Source organism: Neopsephotus bourkii, unplaced genomic scaffold, assembly GCF_033783945.1.
Source record: "Neopsephotus bourkii isolate Nb327-2 ecotype Australia unplaced genomic scaffold, CSIRO-AGI_Nbou_v1 NB_838, whole genome shotgun sequence".
Taxonomy (NCBI): domain Eukaryota; kingdom Metazoa; phylum Chordata; class Aves; order Psittaciformes; family Psittacidae; genus Neopsephotus; species Neopsephotus bourkii.
Window position 1 is genome coordinate 808,494 of NW_026901334.1, and position 27,821 is coordinate 836,314.

The window sequence follows — 27,821 nt, forward strand, 5'->3', positions numbered from 1 at the left end:
GGCCAAGGGGAGCGGGGGTGGCGCTGCCCCCACCTCCAGGCCTGCCCCTCCAGAGCCATGGGATATGTCTGAAAACCAAAAGAACCCAAAATAAGGAAATCCAGCAAGGACGTTTCTGTTCTTACATGAGCAAGTTCAACCTTTGAAATGGTAGAAAAGCAGTATGTCGAAGGAGCAATTTGCACTGCATTTTTATATATCACAGCCATTACACGTAACGTTTCTACAGTGAAAAAATAGACTGTCTTTGAACAGAATATGAACAAATAAGCAAATTTTTCTTTTTTAAATTCATTGACTGATATTGTCTTTTTTCTTAAAAAAAAAAAAAGGAAAAAATACACTATTTAAAAAAAACCAAAAAGAAGGTAATGTCACTTGTTACAGTTACATCGATGCTTTAAAGAAAGCCACTCACGGGATCTGCCTTGGAACCATCACACTTGGGCTTTCCCACCTATTCCCACAGCCAGGGCATGGGCGCAGCCGTGCCAAGGGGCTCGGGGTGGGACGGCACCGGGGCCGCCCTGGGGGTCTCTGCACCAGGAGCTGGTGCCTGCTGGAGGTGAATTTGTTGGGCTCCTTGCAGGGGGATGCTCCCGGCAGGATGGGGCTGGGTGAGGGGGCAATGAAAGGGGCAGGGGGGGCCCAGCTCTGCTCAGGTGAATGCCTTAGGGGCAGCTGACCCGGGAGCTGCCACCTTTACCTGTGGCACAGGGAGGGAGGGGGCACCGAGCCCAGGCAGGGCTGGGTTCGCGCCTCTCTCGCTCTCTCTGGGGGGTTTTAAATATCCTAAAAAAGAAGTTTTGGAATTAGAAGAAATGAGGAATGTTCCAAGTATTCCAAAGGTGAGCTATAAAACATCACAGGGGGGCAGGGGCTGTCTGCAAGGTGCCTGTAAGCCCAGAATCATCCCAGTGCTGATACTGAGGTTATTAAGACTCCAGCTAGAAGAACTCCTGACCCTAAGGGTTGAGATTTAGTTCCTTATCTGTTACAGAACCCCTTCCATTCTGCGAGTGACTTCCTTTAAAGCCTGCCAACTATATTAGTAAATGAACTGAACTCTAATGGTGTAACCAAAGTCGGTTCCTTCCCTTCTCCAGCGCTCACGTCGCCAAGGTGTGTTTTAGCTTTCGGATCTGCCTCCTGCTGTTCGTACGTCCTCCCCAGCGAACACCACTTGAGGTAACAAGAGCAGGTCACCACTTCAAGCAGTCCTTCAGCAACCTCCTGAGCTGCCTCTTCACGGTCCAGGTTACAACATGGAGTTCCTGAAGGGGTGGGTGTTCCTCTCAGTCCTTCCCCCTGCTCCCCAATGCATTGTCCAGATGAAAAGGTACTTCTTCTGATTCAGTTTTGTAAGTTCAAGCACTCCTCCTGGGTCAAAAGAGGCCTTCCAGGACTTAAGTGGTTGGTAAAGTCTGCACAACGGATGGCTTTTTATGTTGCATAGTGATCAAAACTTCCCAGATACTCCAGAGCTGCCTGGTAACAGAACTGGTATTCATCCTATGGGCAGGAAAGAGAACCAGCTTCAGAGGTTTGCAATAGCTCCTTGGGCTCCCTGCCCTCTTTCCAGCCTGCTTGGGCAGGAACCAGGCACAGGCTCTTCTAATCCCAAAGAGCTGCAGACTACGGGGGAAGGAAACCCCTTCCCTTTATTGTTTGTGCATCTCCTCGACACGCATCACCCCCAGGAACCCTTCGGAATGGGGCTGGGTTGGAGGCACTGGGGTGGGGATGAGGCTGGTGGCTGGGGTGGAAGCTTTAAGAGACTTTACAGCTGAGGTGAACCTGGAGCAGCCCGGGCTGAGCCAGCTTCAGGTGAGGATTCTGCCTGGGCTTGGTTAGGGAAGCAAAACAGGCTCCAACTCAGCCAGGGCAGCCCCGGGCTTGGCTGCAGCAGGATGGGATCCCCACTGCCCTTACCTCTGTCTGCACCATTGCAGGTCGTTGTGTTCGCAGCATCTTGACTGTCTGGAAAATATCTACAACACCCTCGTAACGCATCCTCTCCAGGACGATGCTCAGCGTGATGAACACCCCGGTCCTGCCCACGCCAGCGCTGCAGCAACGGGAGGCAAAACACGTTACAGTGTGCAAACAGTGCTCTGAATGCTGAGGCTACACCATGGCTGAGCTGGGTCTTACGCCCATGTGGGAACTGGAGGTAGGAAAGAGTGGAACTGCCAGAGAGGGTGACCCAAAGACATGGTGGAGAAAGTGGAATAAAATGAAGACTCAAAAGCTTTGGGTAGTGGTGCCCAGCATCAGCGTAGAAATCATTCCCACTGTGTAACAACAGGCTTCTTCAACTACAGACTGTGCAGAATGCCTCCATTCTCCTACCCAGGGGATGGGAGGTACAATTCTTGCTATCAGCAAACACCCCCCAGTAGTGTCAGAGATGCAGAACTAGGTTAAGACTGGTACAAAACACTTCTAATTCTGCAGGTGAGCTACCGATTAACGATGTGGGTCCCATCTCCTTCAGAGCATCAGCAGCTCACACCTCTCCCTTAGGTACAAAGGGCTAAAGGCCTTGTGGGCAGTGCCCAGGCCTGAAGGGATGTGAGTTGGGGAGGCAGAAACAAGTGTTTGGCACCCCCCCCTCCAGACACCCCCAGAAATCTGCCTGCAAAGATGGGCTGGGAAAGGAGGGCGAGAACTGCGGGGTTTGAATTCTCTCTGCTCTGTCCCATGCAGAGCTCAACGGGTGTTGCCTTTGGCACCAGCCTACCTGCAATGGACAGAGATGGGGCCGTCCTGGCCGAACTGCTCCTTGGTCTTATGGACCTGGCCGATGAAGTCGATGAACCCCTCTCCTGATTTCGGCACGCCCTGCTCGGGCCAGTCCGTGAACTGGAACTGCCGCACGGTCCGGGACTGCCCGTCCTGGGGGAACAGCACCACTGAAACAGTGCCCGGACACACAGGGCACAGAAAATCCCCCCTGGTGTCACCGGGTCACCGAGGGGCACAAACCCCAAACCCAGTTTGTTATACGCAGGAGGAGGGGTGCGTGCGTGCGTGTGTTATCTGGAGCCACAGTGATGAAGCTGTTCATGTTGAGGCTGTCAGTCCTGATCTGTGCTCTGGCAGGGAGCTCTGCCCACTGCAAACCTGCACAGATGGAGCCTGCAGCAAAAGGACCATTCAAGGTGAGGTCGTGGCCTCGCCATCAATCCTGAGTGAGAGTTGCTGCGGTGTCAGAAGTGCAGCCGACAGGAGGATAAATCTTGTCCTGCCAGGACCGATGAGGCATCCTCCTCCTCAGCCTTGCAGCTCCAATGAGCAGGTTCTATAACTGGCACCCTCCGAAGCAGGAGCCTCCCTGAGAGGGAGGGTTCCATTTGCTACACACACTTCTGAGATGTTCCTTTGGATGAGAAATCTGACACGGAATCTACAATGATTTGAGGGAATGTGGCCCTCTGAGTAACAGTGCCTCCATCCATCTGCCGTAGGGTGCAGAGGCTCCTGGGGTCTGTAGTGGCTGTTTGGAGAGATGCTGTTTTCTGCTTTCATCTCAAATGAGCTGCAGGTAAAGCCAGAAGCTGGGTACAGCTCTACCCGAGTGAGTCACTACTGTGATTAGTGAGCACAGGTTACAGAACTACTTTCCATCTGTAAGAAGAGTCAAGTGTATTCAAGTACAGTCTGTGTTTGTGTGCTCTGCTCCTCACTGCACCTAATGTGATGCTAATCCTCTCCTCCACTGATGCTAATCCCACACTCTGTATCACAGAGGAAGTGCTTACACCTCAGTCTTTCCTATGGGAGCTGAACCGCACCAAACCCCCTTGTTTTCTGTACCCACCTCCCCTAGGCCATGGGTTTGAACCAGTCCAGCCCAGCCCCAACCCTCACAAGCACATCCTGCCCCACTTACCCTGGCATCAGTGACCTTGAACTCCCGCAGGATGTACTGGGGCATGTTGTACTCAGCCATGGGATCCACCACGAAGTACTGGTACCGGGCCGAGCGCTCCGCTGGCCAGTACTGGTGGCACTTCTCCTGCCAAGGGCGAAGGAAGGGCTCCGTTAGCCCTTGTGCTGCGGCCTCCCCCTTGCTCCCCCTCAGCACGCACTCACCCGCCCCATCTCCCGCAGCTTCGTCAGCATCACCACGATGGTGGAGTTGTTCTCCCACAGCATCCGCCAGAAATCCTCTGTGGTCTCTGCCAGGGGCCCTTGAGTGGCAATGTAAGCCTTCTGCTGCCTGCAGGAGCACAAAGCCCGCGCGGGGTCAGTGGCGTGGGGAGAGGGAAAGGCATGCAAAGGCTGGAGAGGAGGAAATCAAATGGGAATGGTGGGGCAGAATGGGAGCAGTGCAAGGTCTAAGGGGGAAGGAGGTGGCTCTGGTGCCAATGGCCAAACCCAAGCTGTCCCTGTCTACATTTCCCAGCAGGATGTCCTGGATGGAGGAAGGTGCAGAAACGTGCTCGTGGGGTTGTGCTGCTGCCTCAGTTAAGGCTCAGCTTTAGGTGCCTGGGCTCTGAGCACAGCAGGGGAAGGCTGCAGCTCAGGGCATGGATTGCCTGTGGGAAGCTGTCAGAAGTCATACAGAAGCAATAAAAGGCTCATCTGTTTTTAGAAACCTCCCACTGGCACAATGCACCCCGCACTCGCATGCTATGTTTAGGACCTGCAGCTGGAGAAGGCTCTGGTTTCTTTCAGGGAGTAATTTTAAGATCACAGGAATAAAGCTGATCAGAAGGTTCTATTTGAGTCTGTGTGGGGGGTGTTGGCCGTCAGGAAGAGGGAGTTCACCTCTAGCATCGTACCACTGTGTGTATGGAACGGAACAACTGCTCCCCGCTGTTAGGAGCCAGTCCAGCCCTTCCTGCCTCTGCATCCCTGGACTCAGAGCGCGGCGGGCAGCAGGGTGCTGGTTACCTGTAGCCATCGATGAAGCTGGCATTGATGTAGTCGGAGCCCTCCACCCCTCGGATGGGCTGGAGGCAGACGCGGGTGGTCTCGTAGGGCATGATGTTCACCAGGCGGTTCTTGAACTTGTTGCAGGGGAGGTTGGCGCTGATGAACCTGGAGGTGTGAGCCTTGGAGTTGGCGAGGCGCTGCGGGCAAAGCAGAGCACAACCACTGCTCACCTGCTTGCGTTTGGCTTCAGCCCTATGGAGCCCGCTTGCCCCCCGGGTCCCAGTGCGCTGGCCTGCCTGCTGGGGCCTCCTTTGCATTGGGAGGGAGTGGGGACAGAGCCCGAGCCTTGCCCTGAGGCCAAGTTAAACCCCCCTCATCTAAGGAGGGAGCAAATTCACCCTCACTGGGCAATGACCAGAGCACCCCCCAGGAACAGCAGCAGCCTAAGTCAGAGAAGTAATTACTTCTGTAGCATGGAATGAGAAAGTTCCCATCAGCCTTGTAAAGGCTCCTGTGTGCTATGGGTGCCACACAACAACGCTCCTGTGGGGAACACGGGGCCTTCCCCAGGGCCTGCTGTCCCCATCCAAGCATCTCCCATTACCTTGAACTCCAGCTCCATGCCTGTCACGTGCTCTCTGGCCTCGATCTGTGCCAGCTTCTGGATGTAGGTGTAGAGATTCCTGGCTGGGACCTCCGTGTTGCCACAGGCAACAGCCTCAAGCAAGGCATCGTGTATAAAGCTGTACTGGTCCTCTGTCTGCACCATGTAGTTGCGCTGTGACCTCATGAGGGTGACGTGCCCGTAAATGTCCACTGTCTTCTCGTGCTTTATCCTCTCCAGCATGGCATCGATCACGATGAAGCAGCCGGTCCGTCCAACGCCCGCGCTGCAAAGGCAAGGCAGAAGATGAAGCAATGGCTTGTTCTGCCCAGGAAGAAGGGGTTCCCCTTCCCCGAGTGCCACCAGCTGCAGGGATCATGGTACAAAGATGCACGAGGCCAAGAGGTGAACAAGAGATGCTCAGTGCCTGGGAAGGATCCACAGCTACTGAGGGAAGGTGCGAGGCTGCCCCTGGTCTGTGCCTGTTGCTCCGTGACAGCCTCCGGACACAGCTCTCCCACCAGACACCCACTTAGGCCAGTTCCAGGTAGGGGGCTCTGGCCTGAACTAAAGGCTGGCCTGGTCCAAGGGCTCAAACAGCACCTTTAATCACTCAGACCTTTCAGCAGCCGAGACACTGCTGACGCTGCAATGGGCAACGCGTGTCACCTCTTCCCCTCAGTGTGCCTGTGCGTGGGGTAACATCAAACCTGCGTGGAAATGGCTTCTGTGCCTCAGCAGGGCTCTGCAGGGCCAGGCACTCGCTGCTGTTAATAAAGGGTCTCCTTTTACCACTGCAGTGCAGCCCCTTGGTCTGTGTTAATGAGACCAGAGCCTGCCCCAGGCCGGTGACTGCAGCTGGGGCAAGGATCCAGCAGCTGATGTGGGGCTGGGTCCGCACGCTGTGAGCTGGCAGCTCCGGTCAGGCTCTGAGGCACACGGCAGTTGCCATGTGCAAGGTTACTGATACGCTGCCCACTTACACAGCCTGGTTAGAGGCAGGACTGGCTCCCCCAGCAGCCTGTACAGGACTCAGATGTCTTCCCCCAGTGCAGAGCAAGCTGCAGGTTCCTCCCCACCCGCCTGAGGAACCCGGGGCTGCTCCCAAGTTGAGGCTGCAGGCATTCCTCTTGGACTGGAAATGGAATTAGGGAAATGCCTGCCCAAAGCAGCTTCCTCCAGTCCATCATCCTCAGAGTGGCTGCAGCACTGAACCCCCCCTTTCAATCACTGGCAGCTCTCTTCTTGACAGCAGCTCTGCCTCCCAAACACCCCCTGCAGCGACACCGAGCAGCTTCCTAGGTCACACCCATCCTCCTCCTTTCCCCGTGTGACAAGAAACAACCCCTACACAAACCAGCCACCGGCACAGCACAGGCTGCTTCCCACTGCCAACACGAGCCCAGGGCTGGGTGCAAACTGAGCCCCTCGCTCTCAGCTCAGGGAATCCTGCACTCAGTGCAGACCCCAGGGAGCCTCCTCGGGTGGTGCCTGGCACAGGAGAGCTCTGGTTGGGCACTCACCAGGAGACTGCACCCATCTCCTAGAGGCAAACCCACATCCTTCTGAGCTGCCTCCCTTGCAGACGGCCCCACGCAGGGTGGGGTGAAGGGAACCAGTACCTGCAGTGCACCACGATGGGACCGGCATCAGGGGGGTTGCAGGTCTTCACCCGTCTCAGGAAGGCCAGGAACGGGGTTGGGTACTCGGGGACCCCGTGGTCAGGCCACGCTGTGAACTGGAACTGGCGAACCTCCCGCTTCTCACTGGAGCCATTCTGCACAGACAAAAGGACACAGGAGTAATGGGAGGTGCCAACACAGCCATGGCCTGCCCGTGCCATGGGCAGGGAGCCCAGCCCCAGGATAACCCCAGGCTAAAGCTCACCTTATGAAGGGAGAACGTTCGAACGCAGAACGTGGCCAATTCAATGGTGTCGAGTAACGTCACCTGAATCATCCCATAGGTGTCTGTACCTCGGCCTGGCCAGTACTGGTCACACTTTATCTGGAAGAGAAGAGGCATTGCTCAGAGCTGAACAAACCCAAGGGGAAGCCCATTCCAGAACCATCTTGTGTTGCCCAGGCTGCTGAAGGGAGGGAAGCACAAGAACCGTCTGCCCAGAGCACCACAACAGGGACAAACCCCGCATGAAAAGCTCCTACTAAGCACAGCCTTTGATGCACCACATCAATCATGTAGACAATAGAGTGGAATGATCCTGAAGACCAGAGTGAATGTACTGGGGCTTGTTAAACAAGAGAACTGAATGTGAAACTTGCCACATGATTAACTCGGAGACAGCCCCACAAAGCATGCAGTGGGATTGAGCGTCCTCTTCTCTTGGAATTGCAAAGGAGGCTGCAGCGTTCCAGGGTGAATGCTTTGGGGTTTTTTCCAAAGCAATGAATCACGGGACTTTCAGGGTGCTGGCAAAGCAGCAGCAATCCCCCACTGACATCCATGTGGGCTGCAGATCAAAGGGATCTGCTGTTCCCCAGCCCTACCCTCCAATCCCCCAGGATTATGACTAACCAGTCATCCCTCTCCTGCATCTTACCCGTGATTTCTCCTCCAGCTTAGTCATCATAACAATAGTGGCTGAACGCTGCTCCCACACCATCCTCCAAAAGTCTCCAAAGGTCTCTGGCAGAGGCCCCTGCGTGGCAATGTAGGCATTCTGCTTCCGATAGCCATCAATGTAGTTGGCGTTAATGTAATCACTGCCCACAATCCCTGCATTAGATCAGAGCAAGAGCAAGTGAGTGCATTGCACAGGACTTTCTATACAGTTGGAAGCGTGAGGAGATGTTGGTATAGAGAATCCCCCTGCAAAAGTACTGGAGACATGGTGGCTTGATGGGTTAGAATCACAGCTGGGGGTAACAGGCTTAGAGCTTCTCTTAGCTCAAGCTCCTGCTCGAGGGTCTGCATTGAAGGGAAACAAACAACTGCTTGCACAAGGCATTAAAGAGACTGAATCTCAAGCCTTGAAATCACGGTCATCTCCCTGGTGTGCTAACGGGAGCAAAAGTCCTGGTCCAGGGCTCTTCCTTCTCTGGTCCAAAAGGACAAAACTAAGTCCTTGTCCCAGAAGAGCCAGCAAATGGCAGCAAATGGAGCTGGCTGATGCACTGTGCTGTCCACAGTCTCACCCCAGGTGGTGAGCTACAGCTGGGCAAAGCAAGGAATAAAACCAGGCTCGATTCAGCCAGGAAAGGCTTTGAAATGACAGCCTCTGACCAGCTCTGAGCTGTCCGCTGTCGGTTTTAGGAGTGGGCTCTTTCCTATTCAGGAGTTCCAGGCTATTGAGCTACAGCTGCATTGCCCATGTCCTCGCTGGAGGCAGGAGGTGCTGCCAGAGCCAGGAGGGTGACTGGGCCGTGGCAGCAGCAAAGTGCTCTGCAGTGAGAACAGACCCTGGCAAGCTTCAGGTTGAGCTGCAGAGCCACGAGGCTGGCGAGGGGCAGGGTCCTGCTCCCCTGTGGTTCACTCCGCACCGAGCCCTTAACCCCTGTCTGCAGGGGAGCGGTACCCCAGGAGATGGGGCTGCTGTCCCCATCCTGCTGCAGAAGAGCCATGGCTGTGCCTGCTGGCGAGGGGCGACCTGTGCCGACTGCCTGCCAGCCCCCGCGGTGCCGGCTGAGCTCAGCTCTGGTAGGAGCGGATTCCTGCCCCCTTCCTGCCCGGGCTCAGGCTCCAGGGGGAGGTGGCTGGGCTGCAGCAGTGGGGACATCACCGAGGCTCAGCTTCCACATTCACCTCCTCTCCAGCCCCCTGGGTCCGCTCTGTGCTTGCAAACGGTGGCCATGAGCCCCTGCAGTGTGTCACTGTGTGATGGGCCCCATCACAGAGAAGTCCCAGAATTAAAGCCACTGCTTCTTCCTGACCAAGCAGACGGCGGAGATCTGCAGCCTTGACAAATCCAGCTTCAAACAAAGGGAAAGCAACAACTAATTCCTCCAGCTCCTTTCATCTTCCAGCCCTCAGCATGGAGCATCTTCCAGTAGGAAGGAACACGCCAGCCAAGACATCTCCGAACCTCTCAGATGCTCGAGAATTAAGCCCTGGCCAGCCATACTTGCACCACTGGGCCCTCACGAGGCCACCTGGGCAGAGATGGGATTGCTGCCTGCATCCAACTCCTTCCTGAGAGCCAAGACCAGCCCCAAGAGCCCTTCACTTCCACACTTGTGCTCTGTTCTTTCCCTTGAATGACAAGGCAACTTTTTAGAGCCATTGCTTGGCTCATACAATATTCATCTCAGAAGCAAACCAAGCCAGAACAGAGTCATCTTCAGAGTCAGAAAGGTTTCAAACCCTCTCATGGCAGACAGGACCAAACCAGACTTGTGCAGATCACCACGATCTGGTGTTACCTCAGAACAGCTCTGCCACTTCTCCACATCCCTCAGCATTACCTCGGAACAGGGAGATTATTCCAGCAATTCCCTTGTCATGAAGGCTTCTGCGTTAACCTTTCCGTTCAGCAGGGGGTTACTGGGACATCCCACAGCCTCTCTACTCCGATGATCAGCTCTTGGCAATGCAAGACTGATCTTAAACGCTTTATCTGCCCAGCACAGCCACACACAACCCGAGACAATGGAACTGAAGTATTATCTCAGCAGCAGCAACCAAAGCACGAGCCCTGTTCAACTGCATCACCTCCATCACCAAGAGCCCCCTCTCATCCCAGCTCTGTCAAGAGCCCCAGTTGTGAAACCCAGTGTAAATGTCCTGGCTGCACCAGCCCTCACACAAGAAGCTCAAGAAACAGTTTCTGACCTAGGGGCTACCCCGGACCCCTTCTCTGCTGAGCCTCGCAGGGGGCAGGACTGCAGCTGGAGCTGCGCAGCGAGCACCCCTCCCATCAGTGCAGCCCAGCAGCCAGACCTCTGCGGTGCGGCTGACACCTGCACTGTGCAGCTGGCCCTGGCTTTGCTTCTCACTCAGCCCCTCTACAGACAAGCTCCACGTTCACTGCCACCCACTGACCCGGTCCTGCTCCCCCTGAAGCCCTGTGTGGTCTGAATGCTTCCTCTTAGCCAGATACGCATCAAGCCAGGATCAACAAGTAAAGGGAAGAGATTTTCTTGCTAAACCAGCTATTGGAATGAGGGACTACGGGGACCGTGCAGCCACCAGGATTTAACCAACGCCTGCTTTACAGAGGCACCTCCGTGCCAAGCTCCCAGGGAGATGCGAAGAGAATATAAAGAGAGGGTGGCAGGGAAGGAAGGAGAGCATTTGCCACCCGTTTCCCTGCAGCAACTTGAGGTGCTACCACGCAGGAGCGAGGTGCTCAGTACCTTCGATGGGCAGCAGGATGACGCGCGAGTGGTCGTAGGCAATCACGTTGGCGTATCGGTTTTTGGGCTTGTTCACTTCGAGGTTGGAGTGCTCCCAGGTGAACTGCTGGCCAGGGTCAATGGACTGCAGGGGGCGGGAGAGAAATGAGAGTCAGAGAGGGGAAAGCAGCAAATCAAGTTCTCAATGCCTCGTTCCACATGGGACAGAGCCTGGCTCTGAAGGTGGAGCTCAGGAACGCAGCGTTCACCACTTGCTTCCCTCAAGAACTGATCTTCAGTGTGGAAAAGCCCCAGCCTGGTGGCACATGGCGCTTATGTCCCATCTCCCTTGGTCCCAAGTGCACCCAGAGCAGTACCTGACACAATTCCCCCTCTGGCATGGTGCAACCTGGTGGCAAAAGCATCAGTGTAATTCCAGGCTGCAACACAGAGGCCTCGGAGCCTACTTCTGCACTGGATTAGTTACAGCCCTGCTGATAAACGGCCAGCAAAGGGGAGAGAACAGGCACAAGCACATCAGGATATATTTATGAAATGATGAAGAGCCTCAATCTGTGCATGGTTAAACTGAACAACCATTAAGAAGGGCATAAATACACCAGTGTCTCGGTGAGTACTAATACCTAGGAAGAAGATGATTAAGCTAGGACAAGGTTTATAACCACATGTGCTAATGGGATATGAAACATCGGGGAAAAAAAGCTTGCTGTCATGGGCAGCAGGAAGGGACTTGGCTGCTCTGTACAGAGCAGAGACAGCAGAGAGAGCATCACCTGGGGCCACAGCTCAGTGCTGAAAGTCCCCCAGGTCCAAAGGAGGGAGGAAGCATCATGGAGCCTGGCAGGGTGCATGTGAGGAGTGGGTCTGCTTGGACAGAGGAGGGGTAAGGACCCTGGCCTTAAGCAAAGGAATCAACATGGCTTTTCCTAGAAGGGATGAACACAGTGAAATGCACTAGAGAGAAAAATCCCCTCTCCTGCCAGGTTTGGGCGGTTGTGTTGGGTTTTTCCCCCCTCTGAAGTCCATCTGTCCCAGATATGGAAATTAGGTTAATTACATTTACCTCTAAATCCTCAGCCAGCAAATTAAATAAAACAAGGGCTTAATTCCTTCATCATTCTGCAGAGCCCTTGGGGTTTGCCTCAATTGGAGGCTTGGCAGGAACGTGCAGAGCTGCCTTTCCCACTGTTCGCTCTCCCCCTCCCTGCCACTGCTGGATGCTGGGACAGGGTCCTGCACACACCGACCTGATCCATCCCTCTGATCCCTCGCCATGCACCCACTGCCCTTCCCTGCCCGTGCTCACGCAGAGCTCCCCAGGCACAGCTCAGCCCCAGTGATGGCACAAAACCACCTCACAAAATGTCCTCCTGTTGCTGCGGAGCATCTCTAACCAACGTGTATTTATCCTATTGTAACGTGCCTGTTTGCTCTCCATCCCTCTCATCGTGCCTCGTGCTCACTTCATTAGTGATGTTTGTTTAGCTCTGGCTCTCCCAGCAGAGGAGGTTGTGCTGGAATGAAGCCAGGGCACTTGGGATATTGCATTATGCAAATCAGCCTTTGAAATCTGGATAGAGCACATTAAGAGGCTGCTGCTCCCCCTGCACCCCCCTGCGGGGTGAAAGACCCCAGCAGAGCAGAACCCCTCCCAGTGGGTGCAGAGCCCTGAGGATGGAGCTGCTTCACGCATGATGATGTTTGCAAGTCAGACCAGGGAGAAACCATCCCAGAACCAGTCCTTTGTTCAGGAAATATCCCCTTGCTCTGCCTGCACACAGCACTGGGCAGTCTGGACCAGTTATCAGTGTGAAAACATCAGGGCATTTGGTATCTTTGAACAACAACAAAGGACATTCACTCATACCACCAATCTGCAGTGGAAGCAGCCCACGTACCAGTGGCCCCAGCAGCACCACTGGGATTTAACCAGTGCTGATGCAGCCACAGTACCAGGAGAGGACAGGAGCACATTTGTGCCAGCACACAGCCCTTCCCTGTCTGCTAACAAGGACGTCGTGCTAAGCACTGGCAGAGGTAATGAGGGGGCTATGATGCTCATCACCTTCCCTACTCAGGCTGCCTTGGGACTTAGCTCTGGCAAGGTGGGAATTTTACAGTCTGGGATAGCAATTGGGAACGCTGGTCACTGCGGGAGCCCAACTGAGCAACTAAACAGGAGCAGGAAGGAGACAACACGAGCACAGAGGCCCCAGCCAAGACAGGGAAGGCACAAATCCTCCTGTTTCCTCAGCTTTATCTCCATGGCTGCTGATGGTGTCAGCTGTGGAGGACTCACTGCTCCTCTCGATTGCCTTCAGCTATCTGAACCCGGGTATCACATCCCTTGGCTTGGTTGTCTCCGTGCTCCGCATTAAGACACAGGCACCCCCAAGGACAACTCCCCAGCCCATCTGTCTGGCTGCCCCCTTCCAGGAATGCATCCCTTTTCCTGAAGGGAGCTCAGACCCTGCCCAAGATTCTTGTCTTTGGCTCTTTCTGATCCAGAACTGAACCGAGCAAAGCACTGACCAAGGACTTCATTTTCAATACACAAACAGCTTCTTTATGTCAGCTAAACCCTTCTGTGTACGTGGATGAGAGCCTTGCTGAATTCCCCGATTCCTAGCTCTGCAAAGCCATGCACAGCACTCACTCTTGCTCATACCTCATACTCTTGGGACAATTTCAGGTTATCATTAGCTTTGAGATGCTCTGTGTGTTCAGCCAGCTCGGAAACAGGGATTGGTGGGTGGCTGAGCATACCTAAAAGACAAGACAGCAGGAAAAGAATCTCATTTAATAATACCTAAAATCCATCACCATTGCACATGTTATAAGAAAGAAGAAACAAGAAAGGAAAATAAATTACAATGTAAGATCTGCAATGAAAGTAGGGAGGTTAGAAGAGAAGAATTCAGGGCTCGAAATTGTGTCCTTGGAAGTAACAAATCAAAATCAAGGAAATAATAAAACCAGTAAAATGAGCGTGTTCCCGTGATGGCCCCGTTTCCAATGTGTAAATCAGAGCAAACCAAAAAGGAAAATCCAAAGAGCAGATGCGTGTGAGCGATTCCAATAGTGGACTTCAAATGAGCAAACGCTGCCAGAGGAACCTACGCAGCAAATGTTCCAGCACCCGCAATGATCAGAAACCAAGTCCAACACAAAGGAAGGGAAGGGGCAGGATCCAGCCAACCATGGTGATGTGGGGAAGGGAATGCAGATGGGGGGAAGCAGGGGAGGCTTTTCAGGAACTGTCCTTTGCACAGCCACTGGCTCTGTAAGCTTCTTGGTGAGCTCATGGACGTGGTGGTCTAAGCTTCACCGCTCCAAGAGTGCAACCAGGTATGGAAATGGGAAGTACTGGCTCCTCTTCCTGCTGGTGGATGATGTTCCTCCTACAGCACAGCCTGCAGATGGCCAGTGCTGCTCTGTGCTCACCCTCTTCCATCTGCAGGCCAGGCTGTGCCAGCCCTGCCACAGCCTCTCCTGGGGATGGCGTTACCTTTTGTGGTGGATGGGGAGGCAAAAGATCCTCTTGCCCCTCTCATACTAAGTGATGGGAAGCAATTTGCTGTGGAGACTGATGCCTCCCGACCCTGGTTCACCCCTGCAATCCTCACCAGCGCTCCACTGTGCCGGTACTGATGCATCCAGTACTGCCAGGGAACAGACCTGCTCTCCTCCAAGACACACTGGAGGGTGAGGCTGCATCGGGCTGAAGGCACATCTCAGCCATGAACGGGGCTGAGCAGCGCCTCAAGTGCGATTTGCACATCCTGCTCCAAGAGTGGCGCTGGAGCCCTGGGAAGAGCAGGGATCCTCCCCATCCTCCCCTCTCCAATAGCTCCGCTAGAAAACGAGGTGGAAAAGCGCTCCGTGCTTTGCTCATCTGCATTGGATCTTGTTTTTCCAAAGGCTTCCCATGCTGCCTGCCGGCCGATCCCGCTGCCAGCGCCAGCGGACAGGCAAGGGCAGCAGCATGGCGAGAAGCCCTGGGCAGTGCCCCCAGTGAGGACAGGAGTGGAGAAGAGATGGAAGCCAGGGAGAATTTCGAGCCCCGTGGGTGTTGGTGTGTGACAAAGAGCGGCGGTGGCAGCAGCATGGTCAGATACTCTGAAAACTCAGCACAGAGATGGCAAAGCAAGCATGACATCCGCAGTTTTACAGTGACTTCTGGAGAGACGCGGCCTCCCCCAGGCCTGGGGACAGGATGAGTCTGCACAGAGTGGGCATTCCAGCCACCACTCAGACAGGGCTCTCCTAAGCTAACTGGACCTCTGGAGTAGGCACCACTCAAACCAGGCATCCTGTGGCTAACTAGGATGGCACTAGGCACAAGGAATGTAACTAGGCACAAGGAATGTGGCTCAGAGTAGAAGGGGCAGGGGGGGAATAGACAAAGAAACCCTCACTAAAACAACCCCAAAGTATCCCGGGGCCTGCCCTGGCTCCATTCTAACCTGCTGAGGATCAGGGCAGGAAGTGCCTCCCTGCTCAGGGAGGAAAAGCTCCTACTGTGACTTGCTGTCCTGTAGCCCATTGCACCTGGACAAGGATTTCTCCTCTGCTTCTCACCCTGGACTGGAAGGTGGCTGCCATCCAGCCAAGTAAAACAGCCCCGGATGCACACTGGGGGTGTTGGAAGAACTGGTCCTGTCTCTGCCCACGTGGGAAGGGAAGGGCACCCTGGCTGAGAGCCCAAAGCAAGCCAGTATCATAAGCACTTTGCTCAGTGTCTGTCCCTCTGCCTCTGAAAGCCAGGGCTGAAGAGGGCAGGAAGCACACCTTGAGCTGCAGCATTAAAGCCAAACACGACTCAGAACTTCTGGCAACCCAACAGAAGCTGCCTCCACATCTCTGTGGATCTCTCCCCCAGGGCTGGAAGCAGTTGGGCAGTGCTTGGCCCAGCAGCACAAAGCTGGAGGCTGTTTCCTTCAGAACACAGCAGCTCTGTGAAACCCCACGCGGTGAACGCACAGGGGGGAAGGAAAAACATCCACAGAGCCCCAGCAAGAAAAGTAATCCCAGCTCCTCTCTGGCTCAGAAGTCACGGAGCGGTATGGCGTTCCCTGTATGGGAAAGGCCACTGTGCCCATCTGGAATGGGAGCCACATTCCCCTGAAGGCATTCCACAGGTTTCCTTCAGAAAGGCTCCAGGAAAACTCATCTGTGACCAGCTCCTACCAGCCAGCTCTGCCTCTTTGCTGGGGGACATCCCCCCTCCACCCCTGGGCCCTTGTCTTGTTTCGCTGCTGTTAAAGACAGAAATCCCCTTGTGGGATCCACTGCTGGGGCTCTTTAGAGTAAAAGGTGACCAGAAACCTCGGCAGGGACGAACGCTTTCCTGGTCAAAACGCCAAGTGCATGGGGGCTCCCATTAAGATCCAGGAGGAGTTCTATATGCAGTGAGCCAGGAGCGGTACTGCCCAGGGCACCGCTGCAGCAGCTTCCCTTCTGTCTGCTTGAATTCAATAACTCTTTGTAGAGATGAAGGGAACCGGCTCACAGGCTCCTCTGCTCAGTGGCCTCCTGGCTACCTGCAGGGCTGCCACCCAGGGAGCCCTCCCAGCAGCACGGGGGGGCAGAGGGACCATTGCCATGGATCAGTGCAGCTGGAAAAGCCACACAGGCCCCCTCTGTTCTAATGAGAGGGTTAAGGGGAGGTGGCAGGACTGGGACAGTATTGACAGGAGCAGTCAATCCCAAAGAGATCAATACTTGGATTAAACTATTCAGAGACACTTCCCAGCCCTCCCATCTCTGAGCACAAGCAGCAGCTGCGACTTCACATTCGTCAGCTCACATCTACCCCCCTGTCCAGCACTAAAACAATAAAATCAAACCCACCCGGCAAAGCTGGGATCTTGGCTTCTAATGGGATGAAGTCTTTCAGAGGCAGTCTCATCTAACATTTCAATCACTTGAGTCTCTCTAATCTTATCACAAAAGACTTGATTCTCTGTGCAGCAGCCAACTTGCCAGCAACGTCACCCTAACATCTGCTCCATGGGCCAGAGCCCATCTATCCCTGCAAAGCCGCTGTGCCTGCATGGCCTTCTGCATGAAACCAGGGTGTGAGGAGGAGCACGGACAGGCCTCTGGGCTTTGTGCTCCTGGAATAACCCGATGCCAAGGAACAGACCCCTGCCACAGATGGGAAATGGCTCTTTCCTCGTCGGACCTGAAAAGGTGCCTGTGTGGCTCTATCCACAGACAAAAAGACAGGGGCTCCTCAGCTGCAGCTCTGGCTTTTCTCTTTCCCTGCTTTAAGAAGCAATGGACACAGAAGCACAGGCACACACACAGCGCTCACACATCGGGACACAAAGATCACTTCCTGCCCGTGAGGGACATTTAGCCAAGCTTCAGAAACGAAACATCTTTGACAATGGGGGAAAAGGAAGCCTCAAACCCGAGGTCTTTCTCCTGAAACAGCAAGAGAGACACAGAAGGATGGGCAGTGTCCCCCGCTGCTACCTGGGGCTCTGTTCTGCTGCTGCTGCTACCCTTGTCTTGCAAAAGGCCTGTTGTTTGATACTGTAAAACTGGAAGCGCAGTTCAGACAAACAGATGGCACAGAAACGGGGATGAGATGGGCAAACACTGCGGGAATACAGAGAACTTGGCAAAAAAGAAGTATTAATAATAACAGGAACAAAACAGAACTGGAAAAGGAAAGCGACAGAAGAGAAAAAACTAATAATGGGGGGGAAATGAAACCAACAGGAACAAAAACACACAGGAACTAACTTTCAAAGTCAAACTCAGGGTCACTGAGAGGGCTGCTCAGACCAGAATCTGCAGAAAACAGTAAAAAATAAATAAATAAAATATACACTTGTTTAAAAATTTCATGCTAATAAAACAAAAAAACCAACATAAATCTGAAGAGGAAAAGAAAAGTTATTTTTGTGCTGCTCAGGCTAGGACACGATACCAACATGTGCTGGGCTTTCCCCGCTCCGAGCTGTGCTGATGCTCACGCACCCTCCCATGCCCACCTCCCCTCTCTGTTTCGTTGCTGAGGCCACTATAGAGGCTCTGCTGCTGGGTCCTCTGGCTGGAGAAGAGCCTGCAGGTCCTCTTCTAAACCACAATGCACAGAATTCAAACTCCTTCAGTTCAACAGCACTTCCCTACGAGCTGCACCACCACCTCTCCATCACCACCAACGCACCCCAAGCTCTGATTTTCCATTTCCATCTTTACCCATCTCTTTGCAAAATTCTGTAGGAGGCAGTTGACAAACTCTCCCAAACCCTTTAAAACCTCTCTCTGCTTTACAAGCTCTAGAGCAGAGCCAGTGAGCTGGACAAAACTCTTTGGCTAGATAAACTCATAAAGGAAAGGTGACATCTTTCTAAAGCTAGACTGGACAAAACCCTTGAGAGATGTGCAGACCTCTGCCCAGCAGAGCATTAGTGGCAGGTTTGCATGTCTGAGCTACCCTGTACAAGCCTCTTAGACCAGAGGTACAGCACGACCAAACCAGCAGGGTCAATGAAGACAGACTCGCTCATCTATCCATCACTTGGAAGTGCCCTCATCTGACTCTGTTACTCTGTGGGGACAAGGAGAAATACCCAGCAAGGGAAACACATGGAACAGCACTTCCAGCTGCTTCCTGGCACCCAGGCTAAGCTGTATGGCCACAGCCTGTTGTCATTATTTTGATCTCAGTGTACATTTTACCTGGGGGAGCTCAGCTCTTTCTCTTGGGTCTCACACCACCACCTCCACCACCACCACCACCAAGCTCCAAGAAGCCAACCTGAACACTCCCAAAGGGAGCTCCTGTTTGCACCCAGTATAGAACACCGAGCCCAGAGAAACCCAAACTGGTGCCGAGCTGAAGCTGGGAACACTCAAAAGATCTTGAACACCTTCAGACTCTCCTGCAAGAGCACCACTAACAGCTGATTCAGGGACCTGCTGCTGAACTGCTCTGTGTTCATTCCTGCATGCTGGATTGAACATTATCCTATCCCTCCACTGAGACTCAACCATTCCTAAGCTTGGGCTGATACCAATGGGCTGTTACTAACTCTTTTTGATATGAAACCCTCAGCTCAGTGCTGTCTTTGTGCTCCCCTCTGGGTGCCTATTGACCTACCAACTCTACCCTAAGAAGACTCAGACAACGCTAAGGACAGGACTGAGATGGAAAGGGCAAACAGGAGCTGCAGAAACATTACTAACAAGCACAACACAGCAAAAAAAATACAAACAAACTGAAAACAACAGCCAGCCCCCCCAAAGCACAATAAATTCCCTTCCAAATCCTCAAGCACCAGGAACTCGGAGGCAGAGGTGGGTACCAGAGTGCAGGCACTGCTCAGCACTGCCAAGCATCTGTCTGTGTGAGGACATGCCTATGCCTGTGCCTGTGCAGGGCCGGGTCAGTGGTGGCTTGCAGAGGTGCCATGCAGGCAGCTTACACATGCATGTGAGTGGGACACACGTGTACAAAGGGGGGTGCTTTGAGCTGCTCTGCCCAGGAGTGAAGTGCAGTTACACCCCTGCTCAGCGGCTGTTTGCAGCAATGGGGGCTGCACGAAGAGAGGAGCAACCCCCTGAACCCCTGGGGCAGGCCTGGCTCCTCCCCACGGTGGTTTGGCACGGATGCAGACAGCACCAGCTCCAGATGTGGCTGAAGCCCTGGGTGCTGGGGAACATGGCACGCTTCACCTCCATCACCCCAAGGTGTGGGGCACGGAGCAGCGTGGCAGCACTGGTGGTCTGGCAAAGCTTGGCATGGCCACGGCTCCTGCAGCTGCACACTCAGCTCAGAATGCACCAATTTAGTACGTGGGAAAGCCCTTCTTCCTGCCTTGCCAGCGCTGAGTAGAGCCTCTGCAAGGTCCTTGAGGTTCCCCAGCAAAGCTTTGTTTTCAGCAGGCTTGCTTAGCATAGACAAGGCACGAGGCTCCTCGGCTGCATCCTGGGTGTCAAAGGCAGCACTGCAGCAGCCTTCCCGCAGGCAGGAAGGGGCTAAGGAAAGGGCAGTTGCTCCACTGCTGCCTTCCCAAGTGAGAAAGGCTGGTTAGCAGCTGGTTACCTGGGTTAGGGTTAGGTTAGCAGCTGGTTACCTGGGGTCTGGAAGTTGATGCGCCTCATTTCCACAGGGTCCTTTGGGTGGTGCGGGGTGATCTCGGCGTTGTTCAGCAGGCATTTTGTCCGCGGCTCCGAATCCTTCCGTTTGCTTTAGAAAACAACAATGATAACAAAAGAACTGAAAAAACAACCCCCAAAACCCCCAGAGACAAAGCAATTCATGGGCCTTTCAGTTCCCTTTTGTCTTTTCAGCTCCTCAGGCCATGTTGGGACCCGAGCGTAGCTCCCACCAAAATCAGGGTCAAGGCTCTAAGTTATCTCAGATGTCTCAGAAAAGGGGTGAGGTTTGGAGGGTTTCAGCGCTGCATTGGATGGGTTCACATCACCCCAGCAGCTTCTGGGCAAGCCTGGAAGCTCCTCACAGCAGCAGCAGCAGAGGAAGGAGCAGCTGAGGTGGGTGAGCTCCCTGCCTGCACAAGCCAGGCTCCTCTGAACCCTGCAGAGCTCAGCAAGCAGAAAGCTCCCAGCGCTGGCCAAGCCATTCCAGCCTGGAGGAATCTGAGCCAAAACAATCATTTGGAAAAGCACACAACCTTCTGCCTGTGACCTTGGCCATCAAACCCTGCTGCTGCTCTGCTGGCTTGCCTAGGAGCTCTCGGTGCCTTGCTGCATACAGAGAAGTCAGAGCAGTGCTTTCCAACCTGTTCTGATCTGCAGAACCCTAAAAATCGGGGTTCACAAACCAGTGCAGACACATCCTCGCCCACCACAGCTGGGCCTGCTGAGATCTGTCTCACCTCCTTGCCAGAAGCTGAAGCCTGCCCCAACCTGCCAGCTGGGCTGCACATCCAAGTGCTTCCTCCTCCATTTGCCTCAAAACAGCAAAGGTTACTGGAGGCAATGAAGTCTTTGCTGATGTGGCTGCTTCTCCTTGAGAAACATTTGGAAGCAAAGTCCAGGGCTGGTCTGGAGCTGCGACAACCTCTAGCAAGAGAGCAGTGCCAGGAGCAGAACCTCTCCAGGGGGCAGAGAACACACATCCATACCCTGAAGCTTGCAAACACTGCCCTAGCCCTCCTTTAGCAAGACGGCTCTAGAGCTCCTCACCCCTCCTGCCTGGGTTGCACAGAAGCCTCCAGTAATATGCCTGCAGCAATAAGCAGAGAGGAGGTTACCGAGTACATTTTTAGCTGTTTCTTAATGTCATTAATAGCCAGAAGAAGGGACACGAGCTCTGCCAGCACTGCACGGGGCAGCATTTTGGAATGACCCCACTTTACAGCTTGGCAGCAGCTCATTTTTGCCACAGTTCTGAAACTGCTGTTAACAGCCCATTGGTTAAACCCATCAGCTACTTCCAGTGAAAGCTCTCCCAGCCTTGGAAATGGCTTGAAATAAGTCTCATTTTCACAGGCATAAACGCACCCTGTCAGAAGTCCCTGGCTAATGGGGCAACAACAGCTTCTGCAGCGGGGTGAGGACAGCAAAGCTGGGCAGATTCTGCTTCCAGGATGCCAGTGGCTCAGGGACAGCCTGGATGGAGCAGTCAGACATGGAGAAAACCCACTTTCACCTCTGACTGCAACACAAATGGGTGTTTCTCTGCTCCATTAACCCAACGTTTTATGAGCCGTTTACTGTCACTGCTGCTCAGCTTGAGAAAGGGTCATTAAGTCTAGGAATGGACAAGCAGGAGAAAGCTGGCCTTTTCCTTTCTTTTTCTGCCCTGATTCAAACATGGCCCCATGCTGTCTGACACAGGCTTTCTGTTAGAACAGATCTAGTGGTGAGAACTGTACCAGCAAAGCCCCACCACCATGGACAGTAAAACACTACCTAACACACAGCAAGAAAGAACCTCAGTAAAGGGCAAATCTGATGCTCTTACCTGTCTGGTTTGCTGTCCAGGAAAGCAGTAAGTGGAGAGAAGACAAGACAAATGTTCAGGTTAGAGAGGACTTGCAGAGGAAAGGGGAAGCACTTGCTCAGCCCTAACCCTGGTAGCAGGGTGGGACCAGCAAAGATCACCCAATGCAGATCAGTGCTAACGAGCACCAACAAGGACCATGTGTGGCCCTGACCCCAGGGGACTTGTGTGCATGGGCTCAGGTGCTGGGATGTGACACAGGCACGTGTATCATCAAACACACCTGTGCAGATGGAAGATGGAGCAGGGTTAAAGGAGCTCCCTCCAGCCTTGCTATGAGATGTCCCAGACAAGGACAGCTTGATACTGGCCATAGCTTCCATCCTGCCCCTTGGACCTATTCTGCTCAGCATCTGCTTCCTCTCCAGTTCTCTTTCATTGCACAGTGTGGCCTGTGTGTGCTCAAGGGTGCCCCATTCTCATCCACACACCATGAGCTGCTCATAAAGCCAAGGAAAGGGAGAGATTTCCAGGGCTTGCTCCCTCCTCTCTCCTGCAGACTCACATTACAGCCCTGCTCTCATCTCCCAGCTCCAGCTGAAACCAGCAGAACAAGGGAGGTCTCTGCAGCTCCACAGCACAAAGGTGCTTTCTCTGCATCCCCCCCACTGTGCACACACACAGAGAGCACAGACGGCGGCCTGAGGCTGTGGCTGAGAGCAGGTCCTCTGAAGGAGACAGGCACGAGACCTGACAACCTCACTGCACACACGCCACAGCAGACTCTAAGACAAGCACGACTCTACTGGGAGTGCCACTGGGTAGACTCTGAAGCAGCAAGTCCCTGCAGCCTACTGCTCATCTCTCCTGCCCCAGTCAGACCCTTCCATTACAACATTTGTGCCTTAGGGCTCCTCTCTCCTTGCTGGTGGAAGCATCTGCCCTCACCTGACTACAGCACCAAGGAGGGAATTCCCTTTAGGGGTCAGAGCTGGGGACATTCGGAATGGTCACAGATGTGGACAAGAAGCATCTCTTACTTTTTGTAGAGCAGGATGGCAATGACAATGCAGATGATGAACACGACGGCCAGGACGGGCCCGATGACCCAGATCAGCCCTTCCTCTCCATCAATGATGGGCTGTGGATCAGGGTTGTCCAGCTGGATGGGGTCAGAGAATGGACTAGCAGCAAAAGTCTGAAAGACATGAAAGATTGTGGAACCCAGTTCAGAGATGGACTGGGGACTGAAAACAGTGGGCAAGCATACAGTATTCCAGAGGAGGAGCTTCTAGAGAAGATGTGAGCTCTCTGCAGCACAAACCAAATAACAACAGAGAAAATGCACTCTTCATCCTATAGAAAAGACTCTTGCCTGGGAGCATCCATGACAGGTCTCTGTCTCCTCCAGTGGTCCTGGCAAGACACACCACTGGAAGATCACATCCACTCGATGCTGTAGACTGCCTTGTGCTATGGCTTACCTGGTCCTGTAGCCAGGAAAGTGCTTTTAGAAAACCAGTTGACTCTGACTGTGTTCCACCACATCCCTGAGCCCTCTCCATGCCACAGACACACAAACCCTTCTTCCAAGCTTCCATGGAACCATCTGGATTTTGACAGTCAGATGGATTACAGGGAAGGGATTAAACCAAGAATTAACGCTTCGGAACAGTCTGGTCTGGTGACTGGAAAAGCCCAACCTTACAATTAAATATAGATGAATAAAATACAGCATGTCTCCTCTGCAGGGAGAGGAGAATCAGGCACACTGAAACCCATCTGACGCAGCTACTGAGCATTGCCTGCTTGTTCTTCATGAGTGCTACCATCTCCCCACCCCAGGAAGGATGCAGAGACATAGAACCTATAGAAACCAAAATGCACAGAGCTTTGAAACAGGACAAGAACAGGGGATTTGGGCTCTGTGTCCTTGAACTCTATCAGCTCTCAGCAAGACTGAAGCAGTGCTGCAATACTTGGGAGCTGCAGTGCATCCAGGCTGTTGGGAGACGCAGGACTTTGTTCTAAAGCAGAAATTACCACAAGCTGCAGTAATCCGATTGAGAATCCCATTCAGAAGCGTGTCAGCCTAATCCTTTAATATCAAATAAACAACTAAATATTTATTTGGGGAAGAAAAAACAACCCTTCTGAAAACCCTTCATTTCAAATAGCTCCCTGCTACAACTCCACAGGGGGATTTAAAGACAACAAAGTATTAGACTGCTTCCTATTGTGTATGTGGGAGGAGGCAGGTAAATATTAACCCAGTTGTTTTCCTAAAGCCAAACAGCACCACTGAATGTGCTGAAGGGGTAGAGAGCACATGGAATTTGCCATAAGAAAATGCTTCCCTCTCTGCTTGGCGAGGAACTTAGGAATGGCCAGGGGGTGCGACATGCTGCTTGCAAAGCAGGATGCCCAGGGCACTGCTCCAAGGAATAAAAGCACAGGCTTTACAGGAAATCACTCCTTGGAAAGAGGTTTGACTTAGAGAACTCTGAGCTTCAGTACAGCTCTGAGCTGACAGTTCAGTCCTCTCCATTCCGGACTCCAATCCGGAGCCACAAGTGGAGCACGTCCTGCTTATGAGGAGTGTCAAAATGCAGCAGCAGTGCACAAACTCCCGTCACCTTGGAGAGCACATTTGCTGCACGCAGACCCCAGCACACAGAGCTCCAAGAGCCACAGGCAGAAGCTGCGCAGCTGGACTGGAAGGGCTTTACAAAGAAAGCAAGCTTCGAGCTGTGGAATCTGGTGGGAGAGAGGCACGGAGCACGCCAGGAGGATAGCAGGGTCCCTGGACACCTGAAGAGGGCGAGAGAAAGCAGCAGCACTTACAGCCTCGGGCTCCTGCAGCACAGCCAGGATGAAGATGACGTATTTCTGCCCTGGCTCCAGGGCTCTGTTCTCAAAGTTGTCGTAGTGCTTCATGTCCCCAAGGATGAAGTGGGACGGGAGGGAGCGGAACCGGGCGGCGATGTAGGGCTTGGGGAAGTCCAGTTGTCGGGAGTGACGCAGGCTTCGGCGCCGGAGCCTGGCAATGTCCTGCACGAGCTGCAGGAATAAAGGAACCCTGAGCCCTGGTGCCTTCAGCACCATCAAGGGAGCAGGAAGGACAAAGAGCCAAACCACCCCGCTCAGACACCCAAACCCCACCCTTCCTAGGCTCCCAGTTCACCACCCATCCATTACAGCTCTCTCCCTGCAGCTGCCTGCAGGTTCACCCACACTCACCTCCTCCAGGTCCATCTCCTCCGGGCTGCCCAAGGGGTTGAGGAATTGTCCTCCTCGGGACTTCCTTAGAGGCACCACTACAATGTAAAAAGCCCTAAGGAAGGGGAACAATCAGAAGAAACAGAAGGAATTACTCTCCTTCTACAAGCCACAGAAGACGAGAGTCACACACTGATGGGGAGGGCTGGGTCTGCCCAAACAGCCCCACTGGCTCAACCCAGCAAGCCCTTGCTTTTCATTTAGCACTGCTGTTATTGCTGCTCCTAGAATGAGCTTGGATTCAGTGGCAGCCCAATATGACGGTCCCTTATTTATTCCCTTTGCATTTCTCTGGCATCCCCTGTTAGAGCTGGGAAGTGGCTCCAAAAGGCAACAGTCAGGAGGCTGAAAAAGCAGGGAATTCCCCCCATGTGGCCTCCCCTTGCAACACAAACTGAGCCCCACACATCTGCAGCTTAAGAGAAACCTACTGGACAGGCACCGAGCTCTTCACATCTGGGAGAATCACCACCACGTTGCCATCAGCATCAGGTTTATAGGTCACCTCTGGCTTCTTGGACAGCATGTCAGCAGCGGTCCAGGCCGCCACGTTCTGCTGCAGCCCCCCCATGCTATTGCCCCGGCTCATCAGGACGAAGTTGTAGAACGTGCGGGGCTTCAGGTTGGTGATGAGCTTCTTGGTGGTGCGGCCGTCCACATCCACGTTCAGCCCGTTGTACTGGATCTGCGGGGGGCAAAGGGGCACCAAAGCTGTCCCAGGGGCAAGGCTGAGACTGCTCCAGCAGCCAAAGTCCCTCCTCCTTCCTCCCCTGGGCACCAGAGCTGGTGCAGACACAGGAACAGAGGGATTTGAATGGGGGGGTGTCTGTCTCCTGTGCCCACTGCAGGGTCCCCAAGCACAAAGCAGATGCAGGTCAAAGCCTTGAGACTCCTCTGGGAGGAGGAATTAGTGGCAAGTTCCCTAGGGCGGCAGCGATTCGGTAACAGAGGTGGGAACGTGACCCAACAGCCCCGATTTCCAGTTCACCTCCCTGATCTAACAGTGACTGACTGTTACCTGCCCGTACCCGAGACAGCAATCCAGAATTCCTGCCTCTTACCATCCCGTATTCAAACCAACAGACAAAACTGCCAGGAGACGGGGAAGAAACAGAGCTCTGCCTCCTCCATTGCACTTGCCTTGTATGGGGTGGGAGAGTTGTAGTTCTCAGGGAACTCCCAGCTCAGAAGGACAGATGTCTTTGTGACCATCTTCACCTTGAAGTTTTTGGGTAAAACTGCGGAGAGAAAAGTGAGGAGGAAGGGGAGAAAGGGGAAGAAAAGGCAGCAGAGGGAAGGAAGAGCAAGAAAGAGAAGGAAGAGAATGTCAGGCACTGGCAAACGGGCCTGCCAGGCTGGGTCTGGCTGCCGCTGCAGGAATGGAAGCACTTGCTCCCTCCTCCACACTTTGCTTGAGTTTTGCCAAGGTTCATCTCCCTGTGCTCCCTATCCCCATGCCTAACCCCCGGGAGGGGTGAAAGAGGGATGCGTGGCTTTGCCCACACACTTATGGGTCTGGGTGGCTGCTGCAGGAACGAGGTGCTGGCTTTCTGAGCATGCTCAAGTGAGGAAACCCATCCCAGGTCACGTCCTGAGGATCTGTGATGGTTCTGTTTTCTTTTGGCTGGTTGCAAAAGCTGAAGAAAACGCTCTTCCCACCTGTACAGCGACCGAGCCCCACTCAGGTGCCAGTGACAGAAGGGTGTCCGGACTTAACTTAGAAGAAAGCGGTAAAAGGGACTTACCTGGCACAAGGCAGAGAGGAGCTGAGGGACTCAGTGGGAAACCAGAGTGCTTTGCATTTACTCACGAGCCTGGCTGAGCCTGGCTTGACCTCTCCAGCTCTGCCTCCTGGCACCAGCCCCGGTTACAAGGGGAGAGAGGGAGGAGAAACCGGTAAATCCTACCTTGATCCAGCTGGAACGTCCGATACTGGACAATGGGGCTGTATGGCCCAGGGCCTTTACTGGTGTGAGCCCGGATTTTAACATCATAGGCGGTGTTGGGTTTGAGGCCGTTGAGGGTGTAGGAGTTCTCTGGGGAGGGGGGCAGGTCTTTCTCCAGCAGGTTGCCAGGAGAACCGGCTTCCCGGTAGGCCACGGTGTATTTGACGATGGCTCCGTTCCTCTCGGCCAGCACGGGCGGGAGCCAGCCAAACTGGACCGACATGGAAGTGATGTTGCTCGCCTCGAGGATTTGGGGGTAACCCTTGGGGATGTCTTCAGGGGTGGTGAGTTCCTGCACAGCTTCCTCCCCAAAGCCAGCCCGGCTTTTCACGGCCAGCTTGAAAACATACGTGGCGCCTTTGTGGATGCTGGGAGCAGTGTACTTATCCTCCAGGGCTGTGAACTCCAAGGTAGCCAAGGGATCAACATCCTTGCGGCCAAACTGGAGCCGGTAGCCCATCACCTGGCCTTCTGCATCCAATGGAGGCTCCCATTTGACCAGAAGAGTGTTCTCCTCTGTCTGGTGCACAGACAGGATGGGCTTCCCTGGGACTGGGAGAAAAGAGAGACACCTTCTTTCAAACACAAGACAGGGTCGCTGGTGAGGAGATGCAGAGACTCTCAAGCTGCAGCAACAGGTTCCTTACATCACAGAATCCCAGACTGGTTTGGGTTGGAAGGGACCTTAAAGCTCCTCCAGTCCCAACCCCTGCCAGGGCAGGGACCCCTTCCACTGGAGCAGCTTGCTCCAAGCCCCTGTGTCCAACCTGGCCTTGAGCACTGCCAGGGATGGGGCAGCCACAGCTTCTCTGGGCAGATCACGGCAAGTTCTCAGCTCTACGCTGTACTTCAGTGCATCCCCCTGCAGA

The 27,821-nt window shown here is 53.9% G+C and overlaps 1 protein-coding gene across 1 annotated transcript in view; it reads right to left on the minus strand.

The window, feature by feature from the left end:
* Window positions 1-722: 722 nt before the first annotated feature.
* The window catches only part of PTPRS (protein tyrosine phosphatase receptor type S), a 135,548-nt gene continuing 108,449 nt past the window's right edge, over window positions 723-27,821 (minus strand). Inside the window, exons 16-35 of the mRNA XM_061355854.1 lie at window positions 26,914-27,504; window positions 26,147-26,244; window positions 25,438-25,691; window positions 24,968-25,061; window positions 24,572-24,787; window positions 22,768-22,925; window positions 19,896-20,008; window positions 17,557-17,604; window positions 13,469-13,566; window positions 10,801-10,924; window positions 8,049-8,224; window positions 7,376-7,495; window positions 7,111-7,265; window positions 5,489-5,774; window positions 4,903-5,081; window positions 4,099-4,225; window positions 3,896-4,021; window positions 2,744-2,898; window positions 1,933-2,068; window positions 723-1,512 (exon numbers count right to left, since the gene is read on the minus strand). Coding sequence (XP_061211838.1) covers window positions 1,444-1,512; window positions 1,933-2,068; window positions 2,744-2,898; window positions 3,896-4,021; window positions 4,099-4,225; window positions 4,903-5,081; window positions 5,489-5,774; window positions 7,111-7,265; window positions 7,376-7,495; window positions 8,049-8,224; window positions 10,801-10,924; window positions 13,469-13,566; window positions 17,557-17,604; window positions 19,896-20,008; window positions 22,768-22,925; window positions 24,572-24,787; window positions 24,968-25,061; window positions 25,438-25,691; window positions 26,147-26,244; window positions 26,914-27,504 — 3,323 coding nt within the window. The 3' untranslated portion in view covers window positions 723-1,443. The remainder of the gene's footprint in view (window positions 1,513-1,932; window positions 2,069-2,743; window positions 2,899-3,895; window positions 4,022-4,098; window positions 4,226-4,902; window positions 5,082-5,488; window positions 5,775-7,110; window positions 7,266-7,375; window positions 7,496-8,048; window positions 8,225-10,800; window positions 10,925-13,468; window positions 13,567-17,556; window positions 17,605-19,895; window positions 20,009-22,767; window positions 22,926-24,571; window positions 24,788-24,967; window positions 25,062-25,437; window positions 25,692-26,146; window positions 26,245-26,913; window positions 27,505-27,821) is intronic.